The following is an 18,662-nucleotide window of genomic DNA, read 5'->3' on the forward strand; positions in this document are numbered from 1 at the left end:
TGAATGTCTTGTGTGTGCGGATTCCAGTGTGGAAATTTCACGCTAAGATAAGATAAGATCATCTAACGAAAAAAAAAAGCCTGACTACCACCACGAGCGTCAGCGTGAAAGGTCAACAACACTGCTGCTTTACCCCGGCGGGAATCATTAACAATGGCTGTCAAAGGTGCGCACGCCAGGCGAGGCCCTCCTAGGAGAAAGCTGCCGAAATTTGAAACTTCTCGAGTGCAGGACCTTGAGTATGTCCAATACTTCTCAACCCACAAGTTCCTCCAGCTAACCGCCTTTTGAAGTCAAGATAATTCCCCAAGCGAGGGGCCAGATGCTTTTGATAACGAGTCGCTAGACGAAGCTAGCGATGCGGAGTACTCGGTAGTTTCATCCGATAGCGCGGAAGAGGAAAGGCTGACCGCGAAACCCTACAATGCCCTCCTTCAGCTGCTGAATGTTGGCGCAGATCCAAATGGGCCAGCCAGGAAGAAACGAAAGTTAAAACATAAGAACAAAGATAATGGCAAGGAAGACCAAGTGGACAAGGTGAAGAGATCGATACCAAGAGAGGTCGACTCGGAACTACAGGACGATCTAGACGTCAAGGAGGCATCAGATGATGAGAGCGAAAGTGGGGATGAAAACGATGGAATTGACGAAGCTGATCGTGACGCAGCCGCTGGTATGGCCCTATTATCTTGCTTGTCTTGAGAAGCATCCGGCTAACAATAAACGTAGGTTCCGACCCTTTCGAAGCACACTTTTCTCAGCCCGATGAAGCTCGCTTATCCAAACGGATCGAAGCCTCTACCAAAACATGGCAAACAAGCAAGCATCAACTCTCTTCCGGCATGCGAATTACGGCAACATATCCAGACGTGGGCAATGAACAGTCCTTGGCTCTGCCTCCCTTACATAGCTTAAAGGATTTGCCACTCAAACGCAAGCTATCGGAAAGCGCATCGGAGCACATGTCACAAATTAACGCCCAAAATAGCAGCATCGCACCCTATATTTTTGGCTATTATGACATGCTCTATGGTGCCCGAACTACGGAAAATGCAGCCAGCCTGAGAGACATGTACTGCCTGCATGCATTGAATCACATAATTAAAACTCGAGATCGAGTGGTTAAGAATAATTCGCGTGTCCCTAAAGAAGGAGAGGACGTTGAAATGAGAGATCAAGGCTTCACGCGGCCTAAAGTTCTGATCCTGCTCCCTACCAGACAAGCTTGTGTGCGGATCGTAGATTCCATCTCTAAGTTTTATAGAGCCGACCAGCAAGAAAATAAAAAGCGATTCTTAGAGACATTTTCTGAAACCGATGATAAGTCCTGGGAAGACAAACCTGAAGACTTCCAGGAGCTATTTGGTGGTAACGATGATGACATGTTCAGGCTCGGTCTGAAGTTCACCAGGAAAACGATGAAATATTTTACCCAATTCTACAACTCCGATATCATCCTCGCGAGTCCACTCGGCTTGCGAACTGCAATGGAAAAGGAAGAGTAAGGATAACACCCTATTCACTCTTGCTGATGCGCCGCTGACTATTCACAGTGGGAAGAAGCAAGAATATGATTTTCTGTCATCTATTGAACTGGTCGTTGTCGATCATGCTGACGCCCTTCTTATGCAGAACTGGGATCACGTTGAATATGTGTTCTCACATTTGAATCTGCAACCAAAAGCAGCCCATGGATGTGATTTCAGTCGGGTCAGAACATGGTACCTTGATGGAAACGCCAAATACCTCCGCCAAACACTTATTTTCACATCCTTCATGTCTCCTGAAATTAACTCGGTCTATTCCACCTACGCTCAAAACGTCTCTGGAAAAGTCAAAATAAACACCACATATCAGGGCGCGATTCTCGATCTACCCGTTCCAGTGCCCGTCAAACAAACTTTCTCACGTTTCGACTCTCTGTCTCCCGTCAAGGACCCAGAGACTCGGTTCAAGTATTTCACCAACACCGTTCTTTCGTCCCTCGCGAAGAATTGGTCTGGCTCCGGAAAGTCTTCTGCCTCAGGGACCCTGATTTTTATACCCTCGTATCTCGACTTCGTTCGTATTCGGAATTACCTTGCCACTTCCTCGCAAACCACCAATCTCTCATTTGGCGCAATCTCGGAGTACACTTCAGTCCGCGATGTAGCTCGCGCCCGAAGCTATTTTATGAATGGCCGCCATTCTGTACTTCTCTATACAGAGCGTTTACACCACTTCCGCCGCTACAAGATCCGCGGTGTTAAGCGCGTGATCATGTACGGTGTGCCCGATAACCCTGTATTCTACGGGGAGATTGTGGCTTTCTTGGGACTGGATCCCTCTGCGGTTGGGGAAGCAGCAGAAAAAGGCGTGCGTGCTCTGTTTTCGAAGTGGGATGCGCTAAAGTTAGAGAGAGTCGTAGGGACGAAGAGGATAGGAAGCATGATGATGGAGAAGGGCGGAGATACTTTCACCTTTACATAGATAAGTGGTATGTTCCCTGGGCGCCTGTGCTGGACTTGGAGTCTGCGAAGAGCCCACGTAGTATAATATGTATGTTTGAAATTCAGAATGACAAGAAGGCATTCGTGCTGCAAGTTGTCTTGCACCTCCCGAAGCTCCTTTAGTTCAGTTCGTAGAAATGTAGGCTGAGCAGCGAACGGCAAGAATCCAATAATAAATCGAAATTGATATACAAGGGAACTGCCTGAGCGTAGCTGCTCTGATTTGTTCACGTTTGGCGCAACGTAATACCGACTTGCTTCTGTACTCCTTGCTATGGTGGACTGCCCTGATTCTCGGTCATCAAAAACGAACACTGTTAAAAAGTACAGTACATACATTCTAGTTACGACATCTTCTATATAGATTTATAAGCCCGCAATCGTTATTTCTTTTGGTATGGGTCGGACAAATATCCATCGCGAAGTCCGAACCCAACTTATCCCCATCATACATCCTCATTAACCCCGTTCGCATTGGGTGGTCATATCCATCATTATTCATAGATCATCGTGGCAGCGTATATTCCTGCGCTCGTTCGCCTTCGCCATATTCGTCGTCATCATTGTCGTTTTCATGACCATGCAGCAAGCTTCTCCTCTCTTCCTCATCCACCGCCTCGCACCCATCATTCCGGAACACGACCTTCGCCCTAGCAGTCCCGCTCTCCAGATCATCACCACGAGCACCCGCAAGAATCCCATCTGCAGATTCTTCCTCTTCACCCTCATGCTTCACATTCGCCAGAATACTTTGCCTATTCCCATCTCTCGCAATCGCGACATAAATCGCGCTGGCAAGAATAATCCCGGACCCGGCCCAACTCAGCGCCGACGGCATTGAATTCCAAATCATCCTATCATAAAACAATGCAAACAACATCTGGGTATACACCATATTTGTAGCCCGCGAGCCGTGCGAGCTACCTTTCCCGGATCCTGCGCCATTCCCGCCTACAACAGATGGCGGAGGAACATACGACAGCCCGGCTGTGAGCAAGAATTGCAGGAAAAAGCCGCAGATGCCCAGACCGCAGAGGAGCAGAGTCTCCGTGACATTGGCAGGGAGACGGAACGATACATTAGGAAGCACCAGCACGGCGATAGTGGAGATGATCGTGGTCAAGGTGGAAAAGTAATTTACACTTACAAGAGGATGGGCTCGTTGACCAATTTTGCGGATGGAAGTGTATGCTGATGTGGCACCGAGAACACCGACGAGAGCTGCGCCAATGGCTATGAGATGCTGTGTCGAGTCGGAGTCGGGACCGGTGCTAGATTTGCCAACTATGGCGTTTCTTGCGGCAATGGGTGATTGAAGGGACGTGGTATTGCTATACGGAGGGATGCCTTCTGCAGAGGACCTCACTATACTCGAGAAGAGCGACGTTGGACGGGCAATGAGGACAACACCTACAAGCGAACCAATCCCGGCTAGCTGCTGTTTGCGGGTAAAAGTTTCGTTCGGCATGATTAAAGAGCAGACGTAGCAAGTTAGAATCGGCGCAAGGAATGTCAACACCGTCGCCTCTGACAGCGGCAGGTAGCCAAGTGAGTAATATAGTCCGAAAACGCCGATGAAGCCGCTCACTCCACGGAGAACTAGGAGGCCTCGAACGTCGGGAGCACCAAAAGGCTGCGGAACCCTGGTGTACCACATGTACAGGAAGCTGCAGAAAGTGGTTGCAGACATGCGGACAAAGAGGATCTAAAACACCTATTAGTCTCTCCGGGGACTAGGATGCAACCAGCAGGGATAAGCTTGTTACCTCAAACGGATGCATCCCTTTGCCGTGCGGCCCATTCAATTCTAACAATCTCGTCATCACATTCATCGATGCACCGAAAAACTGCGCCGACATAACCATCAGCATCCCCTTACCCAGAAGCCACGTCCGGGTAATTTTTTGCTTCCATGCCAATTTTGGAGGCGGGGACGCAGCTGTGAGTTCCGGTGCAGGCGATGGTGACGGGCAGACTGGTTCTCCAAATACAGGTTCGGATTGCACGGTGTTTGGGGGAAGCAAGTGTGCAGAGACTAGGGAATCGGACGAAGAAGAGTGTGAAGAACCGGCATTCGTGACATCCAGGTATGCACCGTGGCGTTTATTTCTCTGATGGTCGGGGCGTGGAGGAGCTGCTTGCGGTTTGTTTGGAGCACCTTGATAATCCTGGTCATGCCGAGAAGTCCCTGGCTCTGCAGAATCGCTTTCCAGTTCGACACGCGATACCGAATCTTCTCGGAGCTCGTCTGGTGGAACGGTCGCGGGACTCCCCCCAGGTTCAACAGGAGAAACTGTCATGGCTTGGACGATCTAGTTACGTTGGTAACGGCGAGGGAGGGGGAAAAAAAAATTTCTGCGCGCCATAAGATGTGCGCTCCGCTAGTTAAACCAGAAGTTCGGTTCCTTTACCGCGAATCTCCACGTCGTAGATATCTTTTACATCGTACTCCGTAGAAATTACAACTTCGTTTCCGATGACGAGGAATGCTATGACTAATAGCCTGTCGGCTGGATCCGTGGCGAAATCAAAGTGAGGAATGCCGACGGAGCCGAATGCTATGTACTCCGTATTGAAGATTTGGTTCGGAGGCGACTCGGTTCAATCCCGAGGCCTATTTCAAGGATGCGAACTAATTCTATATACGGAGTACGGAGGACTCTATACATATATACCATGTCATCCATCCCACATAGATCTCGTATGGTTTCAGTCCCCAATGATTGAATATACTTTCTAGGTAATATTCCAATCGTAGGTCTCGACCCAAACGGGGATAAGCGAGGCAAGCGATCCTTTAGGCTATATATTGATACTAGCAGAAACTGAGATGCATAAGGTGTATATACATAGACAGGGTCATTTAGAGGTGGATATTTAGGGATTCCTAGCTACCCACTAACATAGTCGCAAAGCAATCGTTTTATTACCAAGAAAAACGAACGCCATTATACAGAAATATCATTAGGTTCCGGACACAGTCTTCCTGGGCTCAATCGTCCTGCCCATTCTGTTGAGTATATGAAATATTAGGTAGCTACCTTCGAATTCCCGGGGGCCTCAGCCTTCGTATCCTCAGTACCATTGCGCTCCTCATCACTGCCAGAAGGCGATGCTGGGAGGCTGAGTGTATCACGCAGAGAAGTACGGCTGCGCATCATCTGTAACAAGGTGGTAAGCAGAATGGCCGAAAGCTCGAAGCTGGAATGACTCGAAGAGCGATGGGGTAGAATTTCAAAAAAAAAAAAAAAAAAAGAAAAGGCCGATGAGCATGCGACTCACCCATGATCGAACCCCGCCGATCAACCCTAAACTATATCCTGTTGCAAAATCCTCTGTCCGGCCTACGCTGGGGCTCTCTGGCCGGTTCGAATTATCGAGGTGTGACTTGTTACCTCCAAATCCGAATATATTTCCGCTCCCCGTTGGGCTTGTGACGCCATTATGTCCCAAGTCAAAGCTTCGTCGAGCAGGGCTATTTGGCCTGCTTTGCCAGAATTGCCTCAGTTCTTTGCCTAATTCTTGACCGGTTGACGACCAGTTATTCTTTATGGTGTCGCGAAGCTCAATGACATGCCTCTTGATCTCAAGCTCGTTCTTTTTGAGCCAGGAGACATTAAGCTCTTGTCTGGAGGTTCCTCGCTTGAGTTGCCGAGTGATGTATTTTTCGTAGTCTCGAACAATCCTGGACAGTGAAGGTTTGTATTAGCAACAAAGGAGCTTATCATATATATATATATATATATATGAATGGTACAAAGGCATGGATAGAAGGACATACTTCGTAATGATACCTGTGGTGCTCACGCCCTCTGTTCTTTGAGTGACTAAAAATTTGCCTGCCGCTTTCACCGGGGCATAAATATCGTCGCCCTCGTCTGCTCCATATGGTATATCGTCGTGGGCAACATAGTCTATCTGGTGTTCCTCAAGGAACTCCGGACTTACGATCCAGGGACAGTTCGGTATAACTTCGTCCACCCACTTGCAGTGACGGACGGTTTCTGCCCTCTCAACCTCGCTCAGAACGGTCAAACCTTTCCGCTTATGTGTCTCCGCGTCTCCGGTCACACCGACGATGAGATGGGTATTGGGAAATGCTTTCTTGGCCTGTTCCAGCTGCCTCATATGACTGTAATTTCCATCAGTATTCCGGTCAAAATAAAAATTATATATCAATTGGAAGAAAGGACGTATAACACATACCCAAGGTGGAACAAATCGAATACACCGTCCGCATACACCCTCACTGGGCGTCCAGTAGGAGGTGGATTGGTCTTGTAACCAGCCGGATCTTGCAAACCCGCTCTCATCGGCGGCTTCATCCGCTCATCCTGATGTCTTGGCTGACGGAATGAGCCCGATCGACGTTTCACCCGATTCTCAATGTCTACACTTGCCTCCGTCGTCTCCGACGGCTCGCCTGGATCATTTTTGCTAATTGACGATGTATCGCCGTTGAGAGCCTGGGCCGCTAAGTCTGAAGCTATTATAGATCGGGTCCTAGGACGCTTGGAGGGTGGAACGGTGGACGTGTCGGCAGCAAGGGCGGGTTTCTTATGTTTCACGGATGTGTTGGGAGCTGCGGATTCATCTCCTTCTTCACCAGAGGCGTCGCGGGATGACGGCTGAAGCAATTCGGCAGTTGATGACTGGGGGATATCGGGAGCGGGTAGGTGGGAGACGCTGCGTTTCCGCTTCGTGGCCGTTGACGACGGCGACGACATTTGCGTGTTCTTTAAGGATAGATGTACGTTCGGTCGCCTTCTGCACGCGTCCTATTCCGAGGAATCAGGATTGAGTGTCTGACAGGGCGAGATCCGGAAAGGTTGTTCGAAGAAGGGGGTTTCAACTTTCAAATGTGTTGGTTTCCAATCTTCCTCAGGTTTACCAATGGCGGTGGATCCCGAGCTCCATTCCCGCGATTCCGGACAGCAGGTGGAGAACTGTTCTCCAGAACAAAAACAAAAAGGCGATTTCTGGATTCAAGGATTGGAATTACTTAGACGGCGCACTGTGGCCTTTTCTTTTTCTTTTTTTTCCCACTGATAGAGAATGATGGAAAAGGGGGTGGGTTCTTATTTTTATTTTTTCTCAAAAGCTATGATGATCATCTTGTTTTGCAGGGATACGGATGAAGCGGCACTTGGCCTACGTAGCATAATATCCCGCCTCATCGGTTGTACCCTGCCGCGAAGTGTAAAAAGAAGAGAAATTGATTTGCTCTGATTGCTCCTCATCTTAAGAAGACTGATACATAGTGTCTATAGAATCGTCGCGGGTTGGATTTGCAAGCTCGCACAGACGAGTTTACGACAACCTGCCAGTGGGATCGCTGCATTCTTCACGCCTCAGCGCTTGACCAAATAAACACGGCCCGTTCAAAGAAAGTATGCTACCTCCTCAAGCAGAAACCGTTTCCCTTTGCAACAGCGTGGGCTTGGTGCCGGGAATTTCTGTAAGATAGGGCAAACAGTGGACACAAGGGTAAAATGGGAAGAAGGCTATTTATCCTCAGCTTGCACACTCGAAGATTAAATTAACCCATGTAAACGCCTCGACAGGGTGATAACGGACAATGAAAGGGAACACAAAAAGAAAAAGGGAACAAAGGAAGAGAATAGGAAAAATGGATGGAACCCCTCCACGATATCAGAAAGCAAGTAACCTAATTGGCCTTCATCCACCCCGTCCCCGTCGTTTCATGCGAGTCTCATTCATTCATCGAATAACCTCCTTTGGCAAGACAGGAAATGCATTCATAGAGGAAAAGAAAAGTCGAAAAAGCTGGTGACAAGGGCATAGCATACGTGCACGGCAGCGCCGAAGGCTCACGTATGTAGTCGAAAGTTGTATTCGTCATGAGGCCTCCGCAGGCACGCCACGGAAGCCCAGGGGAAAATAATCAGCAAGTACAAGAAGCAAAGAAATGGAAAAAGGAGAAGAAAAATCCATCACGAAAAGGTCACAAAGCTCGAGCTCATGTCAAATACCCCCAACACTGGTTAATGCAGAATCATTACTTTCGAAGAATAAACTGAAAGAAGACGGACGCATTTTAGGTGGTTTTCGGTTGCTCTTCGGTGGTAGACGCATTGGCAGACTGCTCGACTCCAGCTGGGGCTGGAGGATTCATCTCGGTGGTGCTTGCTTCCGCTGTCAATCCGTTGCTTGGGCCATTGGAGTGAGCAACGTGATTGGTCTGAGGTCCGGGAGTGCCCTTACGTTCGTTTCTCGGTTCATCAACAGAGCTAGTGACTTCACGCGTAGACTCTTGCTCAGAGACTCTGTCCCCATTTTCGAACATCTCTCCATCTCCCATATCAGTCAGCAATTCGGTACCATCACCGAGGAGGATGATTCTGCCGCTGCGACCGGTTGGCCGGCTATCAAGTCCTGGATCGTATTCATCAGGGCTGTCATCGAATTGACGTCGAACGCCAGGACCTCGAAATTGAGCTAGAAAACCGAGTTAGCCAAAGTTCAAGGCGCTGGGCTGGGTAATATCAAGCTCACCATACTCCGGAGGAGCGCAGGGTCCATCGTTGTTTGCAACTCGTTCAGCAATCATGTTATACCACTCTTCTTTCGTTTTACCATTGAGAAAACCGACAATGATCATAGTCATATTGTCACAACCAACACCACCGGTCTCACTGTTGGAAGCCAGACAATTATCCATGAGGTTCTCGCAAATCCGGTGCAATTCCTGTTTTGCGGCAATTCCACGTCGAACAAATTCGACAACAGCCTGAGACGACTGGCAGTCCCAGATTCCTGTTGGTAGAAATATGTTAGCTTAGGAACTTTAGAACTCGGGCAGAGGAGGAAAAAACTCATGAAGGCGTACCGTCGCAGGCAATAACGAGAAACTCGTCATCTTCAGTTATCTCATGAGTGGTGACATCAGGATAAGCAGTCACAATTTGCTGTTCAGGCGACAGATCCGGACTTTTCTTGAATTCAAAATCCCCCAAGGCGCGGGATAGAGCAAGGTTGCCATTGACACGACCAAAGTCAACAAAACCGCCAGCCGCACTAATTCTTGCCTTTTCACCTATTTGGAGGTTAGGAGCCGAGAATCTGACATATGAAAGCACAGAGACAAAGCACACCTTCATTCTGGGGCTTATGATCAAAGGAGAGCGGCTTCGCACGACCCTTGACACCTAAAACAGATCTGGAATCACCTGCGTTTGCCTAGGAAGAGGTTAGCAGCGAACAGAGAAACCGACTGTACAGACTTTAGGTGGGCCGCATACGACTCTGATCTTATCCTTTGAGACAATAGCCACAGCTGCAGTGCAGCCTGAAACTTCTTCTTCATAATTAGGATCTAAAGACAAGGTCGCACGGAATCAGTATAACCGAGTCGAACAGCACTCGGAACATATGTAGAATGGCACCCACCTTCAAGAATGGCGCGGTCAGTTGCAAGGTATCCATCTTTCAGCGCCTGTTCTATATCTCCACGCGCGAATGTCTCCTGGTTGGTAACAATTCTTGAGACGTTTTTCCCCGCATACAGGGCCATCTGTTCACCTCCATGCCCGTCATAAACACCAAAGAAAGACAGGCGTTTACTTGGGTCTGTTGGGTGGTGGTCTTTAGCCAGGTACTTTGCTTGAAGATCAAGCACGGCAGAGTGAGCATCTTCCATGCTGATGCGCCATCCTTGCATGGCAGAAAGGCCATAGATAACACACTCATCAGAGCCTTCCTCAGAGTTCTGTCACAAAGAAGAAAACGCGTCATGTTAGTCCCATGGTATCAACAGCGGGAGCAACAGAGGAGCGACGACTAAGCATTGTGCAAAGCTGCACGCATGAGCCCCGCTTAGTCGGCCATTTGGAGCTGAGGTGACGCGAGAATGGCTGCTATCTGTCTCTAACAAACAACACAGAAGCAACTTACTTTCTCAACCACAGGCTCACTCAAAGTCTGACCCATCTTTCAAGTGTTGTCAAGTCCAGGCAAGGCGTTGTTTCTTGTGTGTGTCGTCTTATGGGTGCAACCTCGGTCGATGGAGCGAGCAATGTCGATTGGGCGTGAGAGGAGCGTGGTCGCGAGGTTCCCGGGGGTGTTGGGTGGGAGGATTACGTGAGGAGAAAGGATTTGTGTTGTTGTGAAAGAGTTTGAAGGGGAGATTGTGTCGGGGGATGGAGGAGGGCGAAGTGAGGTGGAGGACGAAGGTCAATGTGGGTTGTCAGCGGGAGCAGCCTGGGGGTCCAGGCGGCTGCGAGGATGTGCCGAGATTGCTGTTGGGCTCGTGTGCCTCGTCTCCGGCCAGAAAGAGCTCCTTTCTCTACTCGAATTGCCCTTCGGAAATCAGATATCAGGGGTTGGCAAACGGAGGAGGTCGCGTGCTGGGAGGGTTGATGTGAGAAATGACGAAAAAGCTTCACGAAAAAGATCGTATGGGCTGCCGTACGCCTGAGAGTTACGCCATGACCAAAGAAAAAGCCTAAATTATGCTCTCTGAACTGCAATTTGGCGGGGTGTCAAAAGCATCTGGAACCTCGAACAAATATCACCAAAACAATTAGAACTACGGAGAACAAACATTTTACTGCTTTCAACGCCGGTGCCCTGTTTCAAACTGCGGTCAAGCCAGACAGCTTTGATCTGGAGACAACGAGGTACATCCATCGATCCATGCCCACAGTACAACAAGGGATGGTCTTTGCCGCCCAGACTCCACCATGTCTCTGAACATAGCAACACGCGAAACAAGCTGGAGGTTCTTGATTAAACTCAGACTGATGGAGAGATCTCCTTCGGGGTACTCCGTACCCGCATCACAACCTATGGATCTATATACCTCCATAAATACTCCGTACATCCCGAGTTAACGATGAAAGTCGTGCGAGATAATACTGTTGAGCCCGTGGTCTACACGGGGCACGTATGCGTCAGCGCAACGAGTGTGTTTTGGGGGAACTCACCATTGCTGCTCGGGATGTTAGTTCATAACGCCTTGCTTTTCAATGCGAAACGGAAAAGGGAGAAAAATAAGTAAACTAGGCCGACCAAAACGCTTCCCCGCTGCAAGTTTTCTCGCTCTTGTCCAATGACAGGGGCTCCCTGAAAGCGCCCGCATCCACGGCGCTTCTGAGCTCGAAAGCCACCATCCGGATCACCATCCCGCCACGAGGCCAAGTGAAAAATTTTCATTGCCTTGAGCACTCCGGACTAAGCGCACCACCAAACACCATTTTGCAGAGTTTTAACGCTACTGATTTGCGATGATTGCCGAATAGGACGGGGTATCGTGGAGCCCATCCCTGAACTCTCCAGGCACTGTTGCTTAAATTTTCCCCATCACAATTTTTTTCAACAGCGAGAGGACTCGGGACGGAGTACACAGAAGTCAGTGGCCATTTTTCTCGGGCTGCTTTCGTCAAAGGCCGCAAGTCACGAAACTCAAGCACGAATATGCCGAGTCTTTAGGTCTTTCCCACAAATGCCGTGTAATTAATTGAGAAAGCGGAATATGAATGATTTTCTAGCTTCTAGAATTGGCATTGCGTAAATTAGTCCCTCCAGGGGAGTCAGCCGAAGCGTGTGCCCGGCTCGACATAAATATAGACAATTCAGTAATGACCCATGGTAGCCGGCTGTTCTAAGAAGCTACTTGAAAAACGAAGTTATTTTCCTCACATTTCCTCTCCATTTTCTCCACCGCCCATATATAATTAATCGATCATGGGGCTAAAAAAAAATCAGGTCACTATGTTAGGGCTGACCCGGATTTGAACCGGGGACCTTGGGATCTGCAATCCTACGCGCTAACCGCTGCGCCACCAGCCCGCTTCCTTGAAAGGAGGACTTTCAGATTTGCTTCTTAGGGAAAAGGGAGCTTTCTAGCCGGGACAGCCATATGGAGCTTTGGAGAACACCACGGGCACAGAATTAGTTCACTCCAGAGCGACATCCGTTCTCTTTGTGAAATACAGAGTACATTGTATACATTAATCTAAAGGGTGCCGAACAAAGTCTCCCTTTTGCACATGATAGAAGCAGGCTTCAATTGATTAAACCGACCCTGATTGGTCATTGGGTGTCCCCTTGTTCCTCCTGAAGAGATGATGCTGCTTCACCCTGCTGGTGGCTTTTGAGATGTCTAGACGGATCCTTTACTTCATAGGATAAACCACCATCACTGAAGACATCATTCCAATCATGTGAAGTCTTATTGTCCAATGGTTCCTGGTGATTTGCTGCACGAAGGATTGCAGTGTCAGTCTTTCTTATCCCAGGTTCTTAGCGGCCCTGGTTTTTCAATGACAATGAGCGCGCAATTTGCCGACCGTTATCCCATGTTAAAGAACCAGACAAAGCTGGCAAAGCTCGTTTTCTCGACGACGACTCTCAGAAAAGCAAGGATTTCAGCGGCTTTCGAGCTCCAGGGCCATCTTAATCCCCGTCCTCCCATTCCCGTAGTAATTCTCTACCGTCTCCTGCTCCTCAAACCCACATCGCGCGTACAGCCTCCTCGCAGCCGCCCTGTCCTTGTCAACCCACAGCTGCACAGCTTGACACCCTTCCCGCCGTAATCTTTGCTCGATATACGCCATCAACTGCCTGCCGACTCCCTGCCCACGGTACGGTTCCGCGATGCAGACTTTATGCAGCAGTGCAGTGCCTTTCATACGCACGTACACTGCGTAGCCGATCACATTCGTAGCACTATTACTAGTGACTTTATCTGCTAGTTTGGTTTTCGAAGATACTGAAGAGGCCGTCTCTGTAAACTTCACGTATATCACTCGCGTGTTGGGCTTTTTCTTCCATAGGTCCATGGTAAATTCGAATGCTTCTGAGGGCGGGAAAGTGCGCTTTTCAAGACGCGTGATGCACTCGATGATGGCAGTGGCACTTTTTTGAGGGAGTGTGTGAATGTCACTTATTACCGGTTGCGAAGATAGCGTCATGACTTCTGTTGCACGATTTAAGTGATTATCCTCTTTAATTGGGTTCAATTTGGCTGTGTTCCTCGAGGAGGGAAAAAGTGGGCGTTGATTTACCTTTTGGGATCTCCACTGGTCGCGCTCTAATTTTGTTTGGCCGTCCTGCTGGAGCTTTTGATCCTCTCCAACATTTCGGTCACTTTGTCTAAAGGAAAAAAAAAAAGGAAAAAAGGAAAATTATATATATACATTCAACCTTGGAGTTTCTACAAGGGACTATAGTATTCATTCAACTCGCAAATGCCATCCCAACAGGACGAAAAGCGCCAAGCAGCTCGTGAAGTCATCGATATCCTTCACGAGATATCCACGCTCCTGGTACGTACACACTCCGCAATTCTTCGTCCCATGAAAGAGACGGCTGTGCTCATAGGCGGATCGTCAAGAATACCCATTTGGACCGCACAGAGTTGTCTCTATGTGTATCTCTAATTGAAAATGGCGTCAACCCCGAGGCGCTGGCCGTAAGTTTCCCCTAATGCCTCTTTGGACAAATCAGCAAAGAAAAGAAAACCATGATACTTCTCTCTTTGCTTCCCTTCAGAGCTACCTTAAGGGAAATTGAAGCATAGACTGACTCTAGCTGTCATCCTATCACCTGTAGACCGTGATCAAGGAGCTCCGGAAGGAGTCGAGTCAAAGCAGAGGGCTTGTCGGTGGTGAATAGGGCCAAGGCTATTTTGGGTGGTTAAGTGCCAGATATGGAACAATACTGGCGGCGTTTTGGAGGATATTTCTTTGTTAACAATTGGTACTTTATTCGCTGCTATTATGATTTATGACACGATACCATGCTGGGCCTTCACGCAATGTGTTTCTTATAGGATTGTTTGTGGCCCTCACACAAGATGGGAATGACCTGAATACATAAGGCAAATAGACAAATTGGTAATATGGAAACTGTGCACGCTAGGTCAACATGGAATGTGACCAAGTATATTCGCTCTCAGTGCTATGTTACAGGTTATGGATTTCCGGAAGTGCTGTCGGTTTTGCTATTACTACCACTCGCTCCAGCATCCCCTCTGGCAGCTTCTGTTGTGGCCGACTTTATTTTCTCGTTCTCCTCCGACTTCACCTCCTGCTTTTTAACCTCTTTCTCGTCATCAGAATCCCCAAGGCTAAAAGGATCGTGATCCGTAACCGGAGAAGGCTCCACCGTGGCTAACGGCTGCCACTTACTCGGCTTGCCTTGTGGTTGGGCAGCGCGATTCTGAGAATCTGAACGGGAAGAATGGGGGGCGCCGATCTCCTCTGGTGGGCCTTCTTGAAATGAGACCTTTCGTTGATCAGGGGAGGATGATTTAGATTTGAATAAATCCGGGTTGGCAGCGGGGCGCGGTGGACGAATTGGAGGTGCTTCATTCATGCGTCAGTTATGTTTCCGAAGGCGATCTTAGCCAATGCTTACCCTCTTCATCTCTTAATTCCAAGGTTGCAAAATCATCACTCAAAACCCGTGGATCCGCATCATATCGTTCGCGGTCCGCACTGCGACGAGCCTCACCACTTCTCCTTGGTCGATAATTTTGTGACTCGCCAAATCCTTGTCTGTATTGCTGACCTTGCCGATTTTGCTCGTAGTTAATCTCATCTTCCGATTCTTCGCCATCCAATTTCTTCTTTAAATTTTGCATCCAAGTGTTGACTCTTGTTTGGGTTTCCAAGAAACCCTTGCGGATGTTCTCTTTAATTATCGGAAGGTCGTCTAAAGATAACGTTAGCTCAAACGATCGTGGCCTCGTCTGCAGTTCGTTCCACGCATACCATCAATAAAGCTGTGTTCTCGATCGTCATATAATTCATTCGGCTTTAAGCCGGTCTCTCTTTGTCTCTGTGGTAAGTGGGGTTCATGATCCCATCCAGACTGAGGATAGCTACGGTGCTGTTCCGAACGGTTATAATGCTCGGCCAGCTGGCGTGCATACATTTCATCTTGCTCGAGCTGTCTCTGGGTGGTGGATGTAGCGATTGAAGGGCGAGGTGGTTTCATAGGAGGAGGGTCAACTTGCGCATCCGGGTCGGACATCCCTTTGAAACTGAGATGAGCTCACAAAACGTACCACATGGGGAGAAGACTCGAAAGTACATACCGAGTAAGGCATGAAAGGCTCTATCTATGTTTCCACCACTAGCCACTACCACAGCTCTCACAACGCTGGCATCGATACTTGGAAATGCTTCCTTCAGCGTATTCTCAGCTTCCTGCTCGGGACTAAGTGGACGCGGGGGTTTCGGAGGAGCTTCATCATTCGGAGTTCTAAGTGTTGGAGTTGTTGAAGTTACTCCCGTTTCAAGAGGCTCGTCATCAAAATCGAGCGGGCGAGCGGTCGTCGGGGATTCCGGATTGACAATGTTCTTTAAACTCTCGACAGTCAGCAAGATACTGGCCGTTAGGCAGCACGAAATCTGAGCTTCTCGTACCTTTGGCCCGTCAGCCATGATTGTTATACTGTTGACTTTTATGTCGTAAAAACAGCCCGAATAAAATCTATAAAGAAGAAGTAAGCTAGCTTTGAAGCGAAAAATAAAAGTGCTCTTGATCGGTGAATGAGACGAGAAAGCTGACGCCCCCTCGGGATGTTGACGGTTGCGTTACGAGTTCCTGTGTGGCTCAAACTCAAGTGACGCCATCTGCACCAGACAACCAATGAAAACTGATTAGTAGGTGATGTGGCTGGTGTCTCGGATTTTACTTTCGCCGAGCAACCTAGCCAGCCCCAGATGAGGTCGGGGTACTTAATCGTCTGTCTCAGCCTAAGCATCGGCGCGAAAACAGTGAAGTCATATTCACCGATTGGGCGGGAATTTGAGAGTCTGAGCGTTCGGTCATGGCTAGCTCAATACGGTTAGCAATATATTCTGTTGGACTAGCCCGGTGAACTTTTAACCTACTCAGATGGCCACCGACTTTGACCTCTCCACGGGCTTCATCTCGTCGCTCTATAAACCCCCAGCGTTATTGCCCATTGCACAACATCGCAATAGCTTGCTTTATGTCGTTGAAAATTATCCTGTAACCATAGTCGTGGGCCAAACGGGTAGCGGAAAGACTACCCAATTGCCTCAATTCCTTGACAAAGCAGGATGGTGTGCAGATGGAAAGCAGATTGCAGTCACCCAGGTAGGTTGTTGCCCAGCTATGTTAACTACTGATATCTCATTGCGGTAGAATTACAGATGCACATGCTAATTCATGAATTAGCCTCGCAGGGTGGCTGCTACAACTGTTGCGGCTCGGGTCGCCGAGGAAATGAGGTGTAGTGTCGGCCAAGAGGTTGGGTATTCAATTCGGTTCGAGGACGTAACGTCTTCTGCAACCCGGATAAAATTCTTAACGGACGGTCTCCTGTTGCGAGAGGCTCTCGTAGACCCATTGTTATCTCGTTACTCTGTGATTATGGTCGACGAAGCCCATGAGCGTTCCCTAAGCACTGACATCCTTCTTGGGATACTCAAAAAGATCATGAAAAAGAGACCGGAACTGCGGATTATTGTGAGCAGTGCAACATTGCAGGCAGAGGAATTTTTACGTTTTTTTGCAGAAGACCAGTTTAATGCGGAGAATGGAAGCGAAATGGGCGGCAAAGTGGGAAGAATTCTTAGCCTCGAGGGGAGAATGTATCCGGTTGATTGCTTGTTTCTGGAGAGTCCGGCAGAAGATTATGTTGAGAGAGCTATCAAGACAGTATTCGACATCCATGTGGGGGAAACCAATGGTGATATCTTGTTGTTTCTCACCGGAAGAGAAGAAATAGATCTTGCTATCCAAAAAATCTCGGAGCGTGCTGCCACTTTACCCCCAAAATCCCAGGAGTTACTGCCATTACCCCTGTACGCGGGACTTACTACGGAACAGCAGCTCTATGTTTTTGACCCTGCTCCTGAAAATACCCGCAAAGTCATAGTCGCCACTAATATTGCTGAAGCATCCGTGACAATCGATGGGATCGTATTCGTTATTGACTGCGGATATGCTAAGCTCCGTGCTTATGACCCAAATACTGGGATCGATACTTTAACGGCAGTGCCTATCTCAAAAGCATCTGCTTCCCAGAGAGCCGGGCGAGCCGGGAGAACAAGACCAGGCAAGTGCTTTCACCTTTATACCGAGGAATCATACGCATGTCTACCAGATGCCTCTGTTCCAGAGATTCAAAGGTCAAACCTGGCACCGGTGATTCTCCAGTTGAAAGCACTTGGGATTGATAATATCGTCCGATTTGATTTCTTCTCTACCCCACCTGCGGAGCTTGTTGTTCGAGCACTTGAGCTGCTCTACTCTTTAGGAGCTGTGGATGAGTACGCAAAGTTGACCAAACCTCTTGGTATTCACATGGCTGAGCTTTCGGTGGACCCTATGATGGCCAAAGTCTTGCTTAACGCCTCTACATTTGGATGCCTCAGTGAAATTTTATCCATAGCAGCCATGACGAGTGTTCAAGGGTCCGTTTGGTTTCAACAAGAGGGCGAGAAAAAGGGTATGGAATCCGCGCGGAGAAAGTTTGCCGTGGAGGAAGGGGATCATTTAACATATCTGAATGTGTACCACGCCTTTGTCACCAAGGGAAAGAAAGACTCGAAGTGGTGCCGGGAGAACTCGCTAAATTATAAATCGATGCAAAAGGCAGTTAGCATCCGTGCACAGCTTAAAAGATACTTGGACCGCTTTGGAATTCAGATCGACGAAACCCTGTCCTCCCGCAAGTCTCAGATGGCTACTACTGCGGAACAGATACAACGGTGCCTCACAACAGGATATTTTGGACATGCTGCTAGGATGCAGCCCGACGGCACCTTTAAAACCATAAGCGGAGGAGTAACCCTTCACGCGCATCCGAGTTCGTTGTTGTTTGTAAGTTATATCCAAGAGAAAGTGGTCAGATGTTGAAGTACTAACAAGTAACAAACAGAATCGAAAGGCGGACTGGGTGATTTTCCACGAGGTCCTGCAAACAAGCAGCAAGATATTTATTCGGGATATCACTAAAATTCAAAAGTCATGGCTCCTTGAGTATGCCTCCGACTATTACCAGGTGAAAGAGTGATCTGTTTAGCTTAGATACTACAGTTGTGTTGAGGGCAAAAGTAGAGTAAATGGCAAACGTTGTGATGCATGTCCAAGAAACTCGTCTGTTGATCTCGATGTCTCTGTCACCGAATTACATAAAGGGGCGACACGGCCTAATCCTAGTGGGAAGTA

At 48.5% G+C, this 18,662-nt stretch overlaps 9 protein-coding genes and 1 non-coding gene across 10 annotated transcripts; 4 read left to right on the forward strand and 6 right to left on the reverse strand.

The window, feature by feature from the left end:
* Nucleotides 1-110: 110 nt before the first annotated feature.
* On the forward strand, nucleotides 111-2,545 carry CIMG_07135 (U3 small nucleolar RNA-associated protein 25). Its single transcript, XM_001243238.2, has 4 exons — nucleotides 111-239; nucleotides 294-673; nucleotides 730-1,501; nucleotides 1,554-2,545. Exons 1-4 carry the CDS (start codon nucleotides 154-156, stop codon nucleotides 2,467-2,469), a joined length of 2,154 nt encoding a protein of 717 aa, XP_001243239.1. The 5' UTR covers nucleotides 111-153; the 3' UTR covers nucleotides 2,470-2,545.
* A 243-nt stretch (nucleotides 2,546-2,788) lies between these two features.
* CIMG_07136 (uncharacterized protein) lies at nucleotides 2,789-4,789 on the reverse strand (the record flags this gene model as incomplete). Its single annotated transcript, XM_001243239.2, has 2 exons — nucleotides 2,789-4,194; nucleotides 4,256-4,789. 2 exons carry the CDS (start codon nucleotides 4,787-4,789, stop codon nucleotides 2,995-2,997), a joined length of 1,734 nt encoding a protein of 577 aa, XP_001243240.1. The 3' UTR covers nucleotides 2,789-2,994.
* Nucleotides 4,790-5,345: 556 nt separating this feature from the next.
* CIMG_07137 (cytidyltransferase-like domain-containing protein) lies at nucleotides 5,346-7,519 on the reverse strand. Its single transcript, XM_001243240.2, has 4 exons — nucleotides 6,696-7,519; nucleotides 6,271-6,621; nucleotides 5,772-6,174; nucleotides 5,346-5,650 (listed from the first exon to the last, which is right to left on the reverse strand). The coding sequence occupies exons 1-4, from the start codon at nucleotides 7,214-7,216 to the stop codon at nucleotides 5,519-5,521; spliced, it is 1,407 nt and encodes a 468-aa protein (XP_001243241.1). The 5' UTR covers nucleotides 7,217-7,519; the 3' UTR covers nucleotides 5,346-5,518.
* CIMG_07138 (uncharacterized protein) lies at nucleotides 6,771-8,522 on the forward strand. Its single transcript, XM_001243241.2, has 2 exons — nucleotides 6,771-8,148; nucleotides 8,240-8,522. Exon 1 carries the CDS (start codon nucleotides 7,545-7,547, stop codon nucleotides 7,716-7,718), a length of 174 nt encoding a protein of 57 aa, XP_001243242.2. The 5' UTR covers nucleotides 6,771-7,544; the 3' UTR covers nucleotides 7,719-8,148; nucleotides 8,240-8,522.
* On the reverse strand, nucleotides 7,688-11,029 carry CIMG_07139 (protein phosphatase 2C). The gene is made up of 8 exons (XM_001243242.2): nucleotides 10,404-11,029; nucleotides 9,900-10,218; nucleotides 9,752-9,825; nucleotides 9,605-9,689; nucleotides 9,340-9,546; nucleotides 9,006-9,266; nucleotides 8,715-8,948; nucleotides 7,688-8,645 (listed from the first exon to the last, which is right to left on the reverse strand). Exons 1-8 carry the CDS (start codon nucleotides 10,437-10,439, stop codon nucleotides 8,548-8,550), a joined length of 1,314 nt encoding a protein of 437 aa, XP_001243243.2. The 5' UTR covers nucleotides 10,440-11,029; the 3' UTR covers nucleotides 7,688-8,547.
* A 1,197-nt stretch (nucleotides 11,030-12,226) lies between these two features.
* On the reverse strand, nucleotides 12,227-12,299 carry CIMG_15060. The gene has a single exon. It is a non-coding gene; the product is annotated as a tRNA-Cys (tRNA).
* Nucleotides 12,300-12,430: 131 nt separating this feature from the next.
* Nucleotides 12,431-13,501, reverse strand: CIMG_07140 (acetyltransferase). The gene has a single exon (XM_001243243.2). The coding sequence runs from the start codon at nucleotides 13,421-13,423 to the stop codon at nucleotides 12,878-12,880; it is 546 nt and encodes a 181-aa protein (XP_001243244.2). The 5' UTR covers nucleotides 13,424-13,501; the 3' UTR covers nucleotides 12,431-12,877.
* A 198-nt stretch (nucleotides 13,502-13,699) lies between these two features.
* On the forward strand, nucleotides 13,700-14,126 carry CIMG_13112 (mitotic-spindle organizing protein 1; the record flags this gene model as incomplete). The annotated part of the gene is made up of 3 exons (XM_001243244.1): nucleotides 13,700-13,777; nucleotides 13,846-13,923; nucleotides 14,064-14,126. 3 exons carry the CDS (start codon nucleotides 13,700-13,702, stop codon nucleotides 14,124-14,126), a joined length of 219 nt encoding a protein of 72 aa, XP_001243245.1.
* A 293-nt stretch (nucleotides 14,127-14,419) lies between these two features.
* Nucleotides 14,420-16,039, reverse strand: CIMG_07142 (CUE domain-containing protein). The gene is made up of 5 exons (XM_001243245.2): nucleotides 15,884-16,039; nucleotides 15,553-15,817; nucleotides 15,227-15,490; nucleotides 14,871-15,167; nucleotides 14,420-14,818 (listed from the first exon to the last, which is right to left on the reverse strand). The coding sequence occupies exons 1-5, from the start codon at nucleotides 15,899-15,901 to the stop codon at nucleotides 14,424-14,426; spliced, it is 1,239 nt and encodes a 412-aa protein (XP_001243246.1). The 5' UTR covers nucleotides 15,902-16,039; the 3' UTR covers nucleotides 14,420-14,423.
* Nucleotides 16,040-16,358: 319 nt separating this feature from the next.
* Nucleotides 16,359-18,575, forward strand: CIMG_07143 (ATP dependent RNA helicase; the record flags this gene model as incomplete). The annotated part of the gene is made up of 3 exons (XM_001243246.2): nucleotides 16,359-16,583; nucleotides 16,665-18,314; nucleotides 18,373-18,575. The coding sequence occupies 3 exons, from the start codon at nucleotides 16,359-16,361 to the stop codon at nucleotides 18,505-18,507; spliced, it is 2,010 nt and encodes a 669-aa protein (XP_001243247.1). The 3' UTR covers nucleotides 18,508-18,575.
* Nucleotides 18,576-18,662: the final 87 nt, after the last annotated feature.

Source organism: Coccidioides immitis (assembly GCF_000149335.2).
Source record: "Coccidioides immitis RS genomic scaffold supercont3.2, whole genome shotgun sequence".
Taxonomy (NCBI): domain Eukaryota; kingdom Fungi; phylum Ascomycota; class Eurotiomycetes; order Onygenales; family Onygenaceae; genus Coccidioides; species Coccidioides immitis.

What these genes read in the sequence shown, in the direction of transcription:
- CIMG_07137 (XM_001243240.2), bottom strand. Translation starts at nt 7,216, where the DNA reads ATGTCGTCGCCGTCGTCAACGGCCACGAAGCGGAAACGCAGCGTCTCC. An exon ending in ACCACAGGTATCATTACGAA is followed by an intron (nt 6,175 to 6,270) that starts GTATGTCCTTCT and finishes TTCACTGTCCAG; the next exon opens with GATTGTTCGAGACTACGAAA. An exon ending in TCGGCGGGGTTCGATCATGG is followed by an intron (nt 5,651 to 5,771) that starts GTGAGTCGCATG and finishes ACCTTGTTACAG; the next exon opens with ATGATGCGCAGCCGTACTTC.
- CIMG_07138 (XM_001243241.2), top strand. Translation starts at nt 7,545, where the DNA reads ATGATGGAAAAGGGGGTGGGTTCTTATTTTTATTTTTTCTCAAAAGCT.
- CIMG_07135 (XM_001243238.2), top strand. Translation starts at nt 154, where the DNA reads ATGGCTGTCAAAGGTGCGCACGCCAGGCGAGGCCCTCCTAGGAGAAAG. An exon ending in TCTCGAGTGCAGGACCTTGA is followed by an intron (nt 240 to 293) that starts GTATGTCCAATA and finishes CGCCTTTTGAAG; the next exon opens with TCAAGATAATTCCCCAAGCG. An exon ending in ACTGCAATGGAAAAGGAAGA is followed by an intron (nt 1,502 to 1,553) that starts GTAAGGATAACA and finishes GACTATTCACAG; the next exon opens with TGGGAAGAAGCAAGAATATG.
- CIMG_07139 (XM_001243242.2), bottom strand. Translation starts at nt 10,439, where the DNA reads ATGGGTCAGACTTTGAGTGAGCCTGTGGTTGAGAAA. An exon ending in TCATAAGCCCCAGAATGAAG is followed by an intron (nt 9,547 to 9,604) that starts GTGTGCTTTGTC and finishes ACCTCCAAATAG; the next exon opens with GTGAAAAGGCAAGAATTAGT. An exon ending in TGATGAACCGAGAAACGAAC is followed by an intron (nt 8,646 to 8,714) that starts GTAAGGGCACTC and finishes ACGGATTGACAG; the next exon opens with CGGAAGCAAGCACCACCGAG.
- CIMG_07142 (XM_001243245.2), bottom strand. An exon ending in AGCCTTTCATGCCTTACTCG is followed by an intron (nt 15,491 to 15,552) that starts GTATGTACTTTC and finishes TCAGTTTCAAAG; the next exon opens with GGATGTCCGACCCGGATGCG. An exon ending in AGAACACAGCTTTATTGATG is followed by an intron (nt 15,168 to 15,226) that starts GTATGCGTGGAA and finishes CGTTATCTTTAG; the next exon opens with ACGACCTTCCGATAATTAAA.
- CIMG_07140 (XM_001243243.2), bottom strand. Translation starts at nt 13,423, where the DNA reads ATGACGCTATCTTCGCAACCGGTAATAAGTGACATTCACACACTCCCT.